This window comes from Chaetodon trifascialis, chromosome 4, assembly GCF_039877785.1.
Source record: "Chaetodon trifascialis isolate fChaTrf1 chromosome 4, fChaTrf1.hap1, whole genome shotgun sequence".
In the NCBI taxonomy this organism is placed as follows: domain Eukaryota; kingdom Metazoa; phylum Chordata; class Actinopteri; order Chaetodontiformes; family Chaetodontidae; genus Chaetodon; species Chaetodon trifascialis.
The window spans coordinates 6,908,959-6,921,533 of record NC_092059.1 but is presented as its reverse complement, the minus strand read 5'-3'; the positions used below and the strand labels follow the sequence as shown (position 1 = coordinate 6,921,533).

Below are 12,575 nucleotides of genomic sequence, written 5' to 3'. Positions count from 1 at the left end.
ATGGCTGAAACCGCCAGAACCTGGTTTAGTTTCTGACATTGATTAGCCAAAGAACACCATATCCCACAATCCAAAGCGTTTCTGTTGACATGCAACAATGGCGGCTTCCACTGTCAATGTGGACGGCATAACCGAACTGTTAGACAACTTTTTATCAAAATTTGGATTTGAAGTCTACCCTCTAAAGGTATTGTGGCACTAATTGTTTTCAAATGTGTAGTTTTAACAGCAAGACTGACTTCGAAGTAACATAATATTCAGTACATCCTTTTCTTTGCCTGCTAGCCAGCACTGAGTAAACTATAGTAAGGAGGGAAGGATACAGATATCCGATATGTTTCTCCGGGAGCTGTCATCTGTCTTGCTGGACCGTTTATGACGGCCTCTGTGCCTCTCCGTGCTTCTCTGCCCCACCATGGTCACAGGTTGGTTGGTATAACTCTCTGCTGCCTCCCACCCTTCGCCTGGCTTACCCAGATGACAACCTGGCTGTGGTGGTGCTCAGCACTCCCTCCATGTTTGAACAAGCCTTCCTGCCCTTCATGGAGGAGAGGGGCTGCCAGGGGCTGTCTGACCCCATAGACCAGTGTGTCAAACACTGTGTCTCCTCTGCTGTCTCCCAGGTGAGCATTGTGTGTCTGTATTGGGTGAAGTGGGGCAGCTGCTTTTATCTGGATCAAACAGTGCTAACGTGCAAATGTAATTGTTAAGGCCTGTATTTGGAAGCTAGACTATATTTAACAGGATTGACACATGGGTTGCATATGAAATGAAGAAATTATCTCTTTTGAAATCATCCTCATGACTCTGCATTATTTCACCCGTGAAGTTATAACCAATCCAATCACTTTTATGATCAGATCTTGGCATGACAGCAATTATGGATAAAATTCTCTATTATAAAACACGTCATTTTATATAACAATATCAGTAAACCAAGTGAAATGTGAAACTTTACCCAGATTGCCATGTGGGTAAAGTGGCCAACTTCCACAGAGGCCCCTTGTCCCAGTTTCAGAGATAATTCTCTGTTTTGTATTAATTAATTTTGAAGATTTTGTCCAGTTTTTGAAATATGCGTAAATAAAGCACAACACGAGCGGAAATGTAAGGGCCTTCTTTTGAGTTATGCATCCAGAGCTTCTGTCCTGTTGATGAGCCCTAAATCAAAATGCAGTTATTTTGTCCTTACATGCTGCAGGTACTTAAATATTCCTTTGAATTTTACAATTCTGGGCAGGTGGTACTGGATGTCACTTATAGTCTGAACTTAATGGAGGTGATTGGATACATAGACAAAGTACAGAAAGCAGCAGGAAAAAGAGGACAATAGGGGCCCAGTATAGTGTTTTTGCCCCTGGGCGTCCGATGACCTGAAGCTCTCACAGTGCATCAGGTTGCCTAACCCCAGTTAAGCGTAGTATTGCAACACGAAAAGTATTTTAATGATCAGGTTATGTGGCACATAAACTTGCCCGTTATCTCTCCCTGCCCTGCAGTGTTTTCCAGGACAGGATGTGGATGTAAGGTATGACTACGAGCTGCTGCCCAGCAGGAAGCCGAAGTTCTTGGCACAGACTGCAGCTCACGTGTCTGGAGCAGCTTTCTACTACCAACAGTCTGACGTCAGAGACCATCCCTGGGCTGAGAAAGTAACACTGTTCGATTATGAGGAATCAAAATGGTTTCTGTTGACTTAAATTCCAATGTGCAGTGTTTCCACTCTTGCCTCCTCCCTCTATTACCTGCAGAAGATGTTCGGAGTGTGTGTGCATCCGAGGTTCGGGGGCTGGTTTGCCATCAGAGCCCTGTTGGTGTTTGGAGGTGTGACGGTGGGCTCGGAGATGGAGCAGCCTGCTCCTCCTGACTGTGTGCCTTCCAGAGAGGCCAGGATACAGCTGCTGGAGGCTTTCAACCTTCACTGGCAGGTACAGGACGTCAGCGCCGAAAGCCATAATAACTGTGACACACACGATAAATAGACACCAGGGGATACCAAAGTGTTTCATGTCAGAGACCTCCAGACAGATGGCATTTGGATGAGAGACCCCCCATCTGTAGAGGTTTTGTTGCCCTGTGGGCCCCCTCCTGGGGAGATTTCAGTAGTCTGCTCACTTCATCTCTGCTGTCAGTGGTGAGATGAGAGTGAAGAGTGAAACCTGTGTAGTTTAAGTCTTTTAATGAGGACGTTACATGATGCTGGATATAAATTAATTTTAAGTTAATCAAGGAATTAATTATGACTTTTTTGTGATACATTTTTCTCCATATTGAGACTCAGTGTTGATAAAAGTCAGTTAATTTCAGTGTGATTTTCAAGCACTTTCTCTTTCTCTAAATACATTTTCCTGAAGTTAAACACAGTGCCATGTAATAGGTTTTCAGCGTTTAATTAAATGTATGATAAATCGAGGTTAATCAGAGAAATTTTGCGTCGTCAGGACTGGAGCTACAGAGACGCCGTCCGTCCAGTCCAGACCTACTCTCAGAAACAGAGGGACTACTTTTCCACTCCCCCTGCTCAGCGGTTTGCTCTGCTTAAGACTTGGGGCTTCCTGTCGAGTGAAAACGATCCACCTGATCTGATCTCAGACGCACAAAACCAGCCGAACGGACACGGCTGAAAGGGAAGAACAGCTGCATTGCTGAGCGCAAACCGGCACTGCTGGACAGACCATTAATGAAAGCTCTATATGGGATGTTGAACTAATCATATAAGGTGAACGCTTTTTTAAGGGAAAAGGGGTATTTCTGAAGAACTTGCACGTGAAAATGTTCTGCTTTATGGCCTTGAGATGATGCATTTTGTCATATGTTCAGAGTTTGTGAACAGATCACAGAGGATGCTCCTCACATGGCGTCACCTCATAGAAACCTGAACATGCTCGAATGAATATAAAGTACTGATTCCAAAAAAGTTGGGATGCTGTGTAAAACATAAATAAATCACAATGTGATAATTTGCTAACCCTTTCTGACTTATAGTCAATTGAAAACACTACAAAGACAATATATTTAATGTTTTACCGCATCAGCCTCATTGATTTTTGTAAATATCTGCTTATTCTGAATTTGATGCAGCAGCACACAAAATACTGACCTTGAAGTAGCAACAGTGACTTTCATTTTGCAAATTTGACTCCCTCAAGATGCTCTGAGATGTCCTGTGTCACCATCCTGCCTTGAATTTGTCATTTACATGCTGGTACTTGATCACAAAGAGAATAAACACTCTTTTTTTTTTTACACATCTCTAGAATATTTATTTCTGGCTCAATAGTGAAACCACAACAACAATAATGAAATCTGTTTTTAACAAATGTTAAAAGCTGTCAATAATCCCTTGTTAGAAAATTGAGCACGTAAACAAAATGAGGAAATTAACAACCACAACAATAAGAACTCTTTAAAGGATTAGTTCTCCATTATCCAAAAAACGTGTGTTTTCACTTGCCTGTAGTGGCGTTTAGCCACGCAGGCACTGTTGGTTTAATTTGTCCGGCTTATGAATTATTTGTTAATCATTTTCAGTGCTCTCTTAAGAAACAGTACAGAGTGTTAAGTTTCAGTGCTGTGTGATAAGCCCTTTACTTTCATTATAAGAAAAAGGAGTTTTAACCATATTTAACATTTTTACAAATAAATCAGAAGGCCATATTTTCAGTGTTTTTGATATTTCATCTTAACTTAAAGACATAAATCTGTTTAATGAGGCACTACATCTGTGTATAGAGGCTAAGATGATGTCCATGTGTTTATTTGGTATTCTAGGAATCAAAGGTATCATCTATCTGCAGTATTTATTGGTTCCATTGTTTACCTGACACTCAGCCTGATGCATTATAGATGTGAGCTGCCTCTGCCACCCCCCCACCCTGGTGACAGACTGACTACCTTCAACTGTGACTAACCCCCCCTGTTAGTGATTCAGCACCCTACACAACACTGTGACCTGGTGCTGTTTGTCAGGTGTGTTTCTTTTTTAATATATGTTTTTAAACAAAGGTAAATTCACACCTAAAAGCTGCCTGGAACAACCAGTGGGGGGACGTCTGCACTCCGCAGCTCCACCGAGCAGCGAGGCGTTACGGCCGTGCTCTTTTTCTGTCTGAAAAGAAACAGGAACAAAGTCGATGAATGTGTCCAGCAGCAGCTCTGCAGCAAAAATTTAATGCAAGTCCAATCTATTGTAACACCTCTAGATGTCACCGTTCTCCTCTTGATAACGCAGAGTGAGGTTTTGCTGCTGTCTCTGAAACATCTGCAAGTGTTCAGCACTCAATAAAGTCAACTACTGACTGCAGATAACCGGCTTCACATTATAAAGTGTACCATCTCCCCACTGCGCCTGTTCAGTGAGTCTTATATAACCGATCTTGCATGTATTTCCTTCATTTGTGCAGGTTTGCTCACTCCTGCCTTCACCCTTTACTCATCTTTTGTGACTTTTGTCTCACTGAGCTATCTATCGCTTCATTTAACATTTTCTCCTGTGATACCCATTCTCTCTCTCTCTCTCTCTCTCTCTCTCTCTCTCTCTCTCTCTCTCTCTCTCTCTCTCTCTCTCTCTCTCTCTCCCTTTTACTGCATCCCTCTCCTCACCCCTTTCTCCCTCCCATGCTACTCTCCCTACTGTATCTGTGTACTGAATCAGCATTTCGGAGCAGTATGCCGCAGGCCTGCAGAGATGCAGACCATGGAGTTAATTATACTTCCTCAGATACTCGATCTCGCCCCTATCCCCCTCCTCTGGTGTTCTATCCCACCTCTCTCTTGCTTTTTGTCTCTATCTCTCTCTCAGTGTGTATGCCCTGAAGTCAGTTAACTCTCAGTCCCACCACAAGCTTCTTAGGATGCCTAAATATCCATAACAATAGCATCCAAATAATCCTTATGAATTCTTAATTTCCTTCCTTTACATTCATATTATATTAAAGTTATGATGCATTTTTCAGCAGAGTTAAGAGAAGCAGAATCATATAACTAAAAGATGACTGTGCTGTGTTGAAGACACATTTTCCAGGTTGTTCACCACAGGAAATATATTTGGCACAAAAGTAGACAACAACTAAACAGGCTCAGTTCTCATTGCTCTCTCCCTTTGCATCTTTTCCTCACTCCTTTGATGCCTCTGGGAAGTTGCAGGGGTGATTTTCTTTGGAGAAATCTGACAGTGAGAGGACGAATGAGAAGCCAAACCTCTAATAGTTCTCAGGGTTTGCTGCAAGCTTTGTCCTCTGAGGTGAGTATAGCATGCCTCAGCAGCTGTGGCTGGCAATGCACTGATATCGAGTAGTTAACATTTATGTCCGGATTGCATGTCCGGAAAGAAGCAATAAGACATGAGGAGTCAGCTTGGAGTCAAGGAGGGGGATGCTCCTGCTGATCCAGCTCCAGCTTTTCCCCTTGGTTTAGTATCCTGCAGGACTCAACTATCTCCACAGTGCAGCTCTGACATGCACTGCCGAGCTCTCGTGGTCTCTGTGCTTTTGCAGGACTGCAGAGGCAGTTTTGCACTTTGTTGCAGGACACAGAAGTGTCAGTGCTACAGACAAGAAACTGCAAGATCTAAACTGTTTTCTCTACATAAGCCACACTGATTCACACAAAGGAGTCCCTAAATAAATGAATGAAACAGATTCATTAAGACTCTCAGATTTATGCTGGAGTTTTTGTTAGGAAACACTGCATTGAGCTGTTTAGCAACTAGCTTGTAAATTCAATAAAAGCTGGCGCATGGCTGCCGATTGTAAAAGAAAATGAGTTTAGAATCAGTCTGTTAGGAGGAGTGATGTTAAAAGTCCACTGGGTGCTGCTCTCTAAAAATCCAAAAACAGAAAGTCAGTAATGGCCTGTTTGTGCACAGCAAGAATTATCGCGAGCTGAGATCGTATTGGGCAGAGATGAAAAAGAGGAGAGAGAAATGGAAAAAAAAAAGATGAGTGGTGTTTCATGAGTTGTGGATCAGTGAAGCGGTGTTATCCGCCCACAGACATCAGTTAACAAGAAGAGAGGGGAAAGGCCAGCAGCACACCAGCAACAGAGGAGGAACTGAGCGCTGAGTGGGGGGAGGAAAAGTCCAACATCCAGAGAATTTATAATTTAATACTCGACTGTTTGGTATTGAAACTGAGGGAAAAAGAGAGACTGGAAACACCGACTACTCAGATATTACACAGAGATGGAGATCTATGAGAAACGGCTTAATTATAACTGTTCTCCTTCTCTATTTCCTGAACCTCCTCTCTCTGCTTACTCTGACATAATAAGTCTCATATTTTCTCACAGAGCCCGTCTCTCTCTAAACCACACCGCCTCAGTGTGCATGTGTTTCCAGAGGTTTTAAATTTTTAAAACCGTCTCCTTATCAGTTTCTTGGATTAGCATAATTAACCAACCTTCTGCCTCAGAATTCCCCCCGCAGCCAATCGGTTCTTGGCTCTGGCTGTTGAGACCAACGGGGAGGAAGATGGGTGGGAGTGTGAGTGGTCAGCTGAAGACAGAGGGGTCTGAAACGAGGGAGGGGGTCGGAGGTAGAGAACTATCCCATTATCCCATGATGCGACTGAACTGGTCAATTATTCTAAAGATCCCTCCTTTCACACTAAACACCTGAATCCCTTGCATAACATTCTTCATCATCATCATCAGAAAGAGTTAAGCTGCAGATTCAAACAGAAGACTCATTCCCACGTTTAGCCAGCGACAGGCGGTCATGGTTGCTCATGTAGTGGAAAACGCTGAGAGCAACCTCCCAGTCATAGGGATGTTCGCATGTGGATATAATCTTACTCGCTTGTAAACGTGAAAATTAAATATAATGTTGTTATGTGCCTACACAAGCATTATTCCTGGGGAACAGCAGCATAACAACATTCACCTGACTCCCCATCGTCTCCACAGTGAACCAAGCATCAAAGCACGGTGTGACAGTCAGACAGGAGAGAGGGATTAGCCCGAGCTAAGGTTCCCCTTACATAATCCACCCTTTTAGATTAGCTTCATTCCCCTGAGAACGTGACACAATTAACCCTTTAAAAAAGACATCAGCCTCATAGCGTAGATCTATAGTAGGGACAGTCCTATTGCGGCTTTCTGCAGTTTATTTAAGTTTGAAGATGACACAGGAGGCACAGTAGATGCATATCCATTATGACATGAAGTTTATGTCTTGGTAGACACGGCTGGGCTGTTTTGGAGGATGCATCTTATGATTCAGTTATAGCCTACGGGTGCGTAGCGTGAATTATGCTGCAAGTAAATGAGTTAAAGTCAGCTTAGTGGCTAAACAGTAAACAACAGGTGACAAATGTGGGATAATTGTTTAAACAAAGTGTAACAGTGGCGTCAGAAAAACGACTCACTTCATACAGCAATCTTAAATTAGCTAGCTACCATCAGCTAGCATTAGCCACCATAAGCTGCTGGGCACACCAGAACTAGAAAGACTGCAGCAGTAAAACCCCTGAACGTACTGAGAGGAAAGAGAGAAATGAGCGAGAGTGGGTTTAGTTGTTCCTGAATTCAGCATTTCATTAGAGTTTCATAGTCCCACATTAAAGTTGACGTTGGGGCTGACAAATGGCTGCAACCTAATCCTTTTTCCAAGAGTTAAACAGGTAGTCTGCTTTTATGGTAATTTTCTATTTCTCCTACTTAAAGGAACTCTGCTGGCTTTACACACCAAAGTTTAAGTACTAGTGCACATGTTAAAAAAAAAAAGTTGTACTAAACATTTGTGGCTTCAGGGGGAACTGCGTGAAATCTGATAAATTGACTCCAGTGATGTCACTCGAGTCAGCATCAGTTGAGGCTTAAGACAAGTTTGATAATGAAAAAAAAAAAAAAAAAAATGCAGCCCAATTCTCAACTCTGCTCAAAACCAGTGGCTCGAAGCTACATCAGCTGCTACTGGCGTAGCACACCCAAATCTCCTGGTGAACTGTTGCATCGTGGGTAATGTAGGTGCCATATCTCTAGTTCTACTGCATCAGTTTTGATCCTTTCTTTTAAAGGTTTGGAGGATTTAGTGGCTGCAGATTGCAACCCCGCCCCTCACCCCTCCCTGTCCAAGCACATAGGAGAACCTACAGTGGCAGAATGTGCATGCAGGGGACCAGAAGTTTGATATAATCTTTCAACTTTTCCATCTTCAGCTTTAGAAATGGGAATCATAGCTTCACTGTATGAGTAAATCAACCTTTGGAAAAGTTTCTTTCTGTATTCATTTATTTTTGGTTCTATTGAATCAAGCAGCGGACACCATCAAGCTACACAAAGCAGAGAAATAAGAAATACATCCCGTGGGGGGAAAAGCACCAAAACTACACGTCCATGCACGAAAAGAGGTTTGATGATGCTTCAGATACAAGCGAACTGAATAAGAGTGCTGATTTATCATGTGTTTAGAGTGAAGAAAATACTACAGAGCACTTAAAGTCACTATATATAGAGAGGAGGGCTCTCTCGCTCCTTCCTGCCTCTTTCTGAATGATTGCAATTAGCTCCATCCCTCCCATGCCTGGTGGGCTGCTGTGGTAAATGCTCACATGCTGCTATGAGCTAATTTATAGCTATGCATTAAGTATTACATCACAGCTGCCGATGAACTCTAAATCTGCCACTTATACCAGATTAGCTCCTCACTACTTTGGCTCTGCTCGCAAGAAGCTGCGAGGAGCATCAGCCATCTCTTTTGTCCTTCTTGATGTATTTCTCTTTTCTTCCCTCTGCTTGCAGTTCTCACTCTAATGGATGATCTTTGAGGAAAATGTTTGGTCACTTACTGATGTTTTGTCCTCCTGTGGTCTCTTATCCCACCGCCTCCGTCCCTTTCACTTCTCCTCTTCACATGTTTCTCCAGCCCCCCAGAGAGACCAGTTTGTGGCATCGTGTTCCCGGGCCATGGAGGAAAATTATGCTTGCTCTCGGTTATCATTACCTGTGATTGCTCTCTGTGGGGTCCATGTGGTACTCTCTGGGTGAGGGTGTGTGGGCACTGAGACAGAGTAATAGCATGGTTTAGAGAGGCAGGGAGGACATTTTTCTTGTTTGACAATGTAGTTAGTGGACTTGGTATACTTTTCCTCCTCACTAACCTGAGCTGATGTGCACTCTATTGATTGCAACAGCAGTGAACATCAAGAAAGGAGCGTGTGCAGCCATTTGAGCTCTTTTAGACCAGTTTTCATTGCTGATCATAAACCAAAGAAGATCTTAGGATTCAGGGTTGAGAATTACTTACTGGCCTAAAGCATTAAGTTGTATACTGTATGTGTTTGTCTACCATCCACCCACACCATCATGCATTGTGTTTTGCATTCTGCATTATTGCACTGTGCTGCAGGCTTAGAAACACTAAATACACTCTATAGGTTCTGCATGTTGATGCATTTCTATGTAAATTATCTCCATCCTTGGAGCTACATTGCCCCCACATTGTTTGGCTATTATCCAGTTGTATTGAATTGATATTTCATGCACGTGCACAGATCAAAGTACGTCATAAATCCCCCCCAAATGAAGCAAGTGCTCCTCCTGCTCACTGTTTGGCCTTAAAGTCAGAGATGTGTGGAGCCACTGGGGGCAGGTGAGCGAAACTGGCTGGTAGTTCAGTGTCAGTGAGCATCACCAAGTAAAATATCCCTTGTAATGGAGATGGTGACAGGTCAAAGCTCCATCCAAGCCAAATACTGAAATATTCACGGGCTGATGTGGAATTCCATCTGAGAAAGCAAGAAGAGGCTGCAGGCTTTGATTTCAAACCCCCGAGCACTCAGCGCACCTGTCGTCCACCATTCACCATTCGTGAGTGTAATGAGAGAACAGACAAATTCATTAGGCGCAGACTGACCTGCTATGACGAGCAATTTAGTTTCAAACACAGTTAGGCACCTGCGGGAGAGAGGAAATTAGCATTTTAAATAGGGACGATAATAGGCCAGGCCAATGTGTGTGTGTGTGTGTGTGTGTGTGTGCGTGTGTGTGTGTGTGTGTGTGTGTGTGTGTGTGTGTGTGTGTAGCTACGCACACAGACATCTCCTTTCTACTCACTTACTTGAGTAACACATGGCCGTGGTTTATGCTATCCGGAATATTGACACAACATAATGCTCTCCTCCCACGCCTCAATGCTCTTTTTATAAATAGAGCGCCGGTGCTGAACGCAGCTGGAGAGCACTTCTGAGAGCACTTGAATCTGACACAACACAAAGAAACCACTCTGCCCTACTCCTACATTTAGCTGGCAGGCCTTGCAAAATAGTTACCAGCGTGAGCGTTTAGATTACAGGTGGCTTTGATATGATCGTTACAGCAGATCAGCTTTAAAGGGACACGGACTGAGAGAGAGAGAGCTTATGTTAGCGTATGCACGTGTGCTTCAGTTGATCATTTGCTAACTCCAAAGTGTTTTTGTTTCTCAACGGCTTTTATTTTTTGCCCTCTGTTTGGGGGAGTTTCCTCTATTTCTAGCCATGTTAGCAGTGCGGCTGCATGTCCATGTGGGTCCACCAGTTTGGTCATGATTGAAATATCTCCACAACTATCAGTTGACTATCAAAATCGCCCTCTGGATGAATTATAATAACTTTTCTTAAAGAAAAAAATGACCAATATGTTGTTGTATCACCAACTACCACCTCACAGCAGATGATCATGCCTTCATTTAATTACATCGCTGATTAATTCATCAATGCTTGTGGCACGGTGCAGCAGTGGTAACGCTCTCACCTCACAGCTAGAAGGTACTGGGTTCGATTCCCGCCGGGGGGGCGTGTCCTCCACCATGCCTTCGGTGCCTGCTGCTCAAGGAAAGGGGCCTTTCTGTGTGGAGTTTGCATGTTCTCCCCGTGTTCACCTGAGGTATCCTCCATAAAAAATCCACTAAAAACATGCAAGAAGATCACCACCTGACCAATGGTGACAACAAGGAATTGGGTCCCCGGGCGCTGCTGTAGGCTGGCAGCCCACCGCTCCTGGTCTGCCGCGGAGGAAGGACTGACCAGGATGGATCAAACACGGAGGAATAATTTCACCTTAAGCATGATATGTACATGTTGCGTGGTGATTAATAAAGTATCGATCTTTTTTTCAAGTGATGAAAGAAGACACAAAATAAAACAAAGAGATAAAACAAAGGGACATGACATGATATCTTTTACTGACCATTATTTCTAGCAGTGAAGAGAAGGTGAGTGTGTTAAAACTCAAGTGCGTTTAGTTGTAAATGTGCCTCTCGCAGACTTTAGCAGGATTTGTATCACAGTGGTTCATGCAGGATAAAGGCAGTTTAAAGAGGGAGGGTTATTCTAATTTGTTTGGGGCCTGTAGCCCATCAGAGACTCAGAATGAGCGTGCACACTGTATGTATTATCGTTGAAAGGTGGGTGAGTGTGTGGAGGATATACGACAAGGCTCTACTTACAAGGCAATTCACTCCTGCATGCTAATGCTCTCCCCTGTGATGGCACTCACTGCGTTAAATCCATTAGCACTTTTGCTTACAGGCATGACTTATCTCTCTCTTATCGTTTGGAGTGACGGAAAGAACGCAGCTTCTTTTTGTAAGAGGCCAACGAGACACGCTCAAAGAGTGACTTTAGATAAATGACAGGGTTTTTTCCCCCCCGATGGCTTAATATCCCACCTTGCAAGAGACCTCAGAGAGGGATTTGTCTGACACAGGCGCTATTTATATGCATCATCTGAAGAAGAGAGATGAAAGATAATCGCGAAGCATTTTGCACATACCGACGATGTGTGCTTTGAATTTTTTCAAGGACAGCTTGTTATGTCTACTGGAAAGTGTCAGCATAATCATAGCGTGGAGTGAAAATAGCTCCTTACAGTGAAATGAAAGCACTTGTAGTTGAATGTCTCATTCTGATGTCGTATTTAAAAAACTGATAACAGTAATAACGCCACCAATAGTCACCATCGTCATCATCATCACGGCCAGGTGGGAGAAGCAGCTCATATTCAGCACAAGATGACAGCTGAAGTATTAGCACCGCACAGGCAGATAAGTAAAACCATATATCAGTATCTCACAGCATGGGACTAATAATCAAGTGCTAGCACAGAATTAGCACAGTGTAACTTGGCTGATGAATACTCCACTTGTAAAATATTATTCTAAGTAATGGTCCAAGAGTTTTGTAACTGTGGTGTTAAACTAATCTTGGACCTAAAAGCAGGACTCAGTTGGTAAGCAGAGTGAGCTGAGTTTTTAGTTGGAAGACAGACGGGCAAACACTGGACGAAGCAGGCAAACGGAGAGGACGACGAACCTGAGTGACAGGAGAACAAGGGCTCAGGCAAACATGAGTAAAATACTGACAAAAGCCAAAGTTGGCCGTGGAGTTGGTACAACACGAGCAAGCTGAGCAATCTGGCAAAGACTGGAGCGTAGAGGCGGGTTTTATACTGCAGGTGTGCAGGTTGATTGGCAGCAGGAGGGAAAAATGAAGTGGCACGCCCAGACAAACACACATACACACACACAGAGAGAGGACAAAGAAACACAAAGAACAAGGGAGAGATGCAGCTGGAGCATGACAGTAAATAGTCGTTGG

General features: G+C 43.4%; 1 protein-coding gene across 1 annotated transcript; it reads left to right on the top strand.

Annotated features, from left to right (window-relative positions):
• The first annotated feature begins 2 nt into the window (after positions 1-2).
• mmachc (metabolism of cobalamin associated C) lies at positions 3-3,249 on the top strand. Its single transcript, XM_070961248.1, has 5 exons — positions 3-187; positions 426-623; positions 1,500-1,652; positions 1,752-1,928; positions 2,442-3,249. The coding sequence occupies exons 1-5, from the start codon at positions 98-100 to the stop codon at positions 2,622-2,624; spliced, it is 801 nt and encodes a 266-aa protein (XP_070817349.1). The 5' UTR covers positions 3-97; the 3' UTR covers positions 2,625-3,249.
• The last annotated feature ends 9,326 nt before the right edge of the window (positions 3,250-12,575 follow it).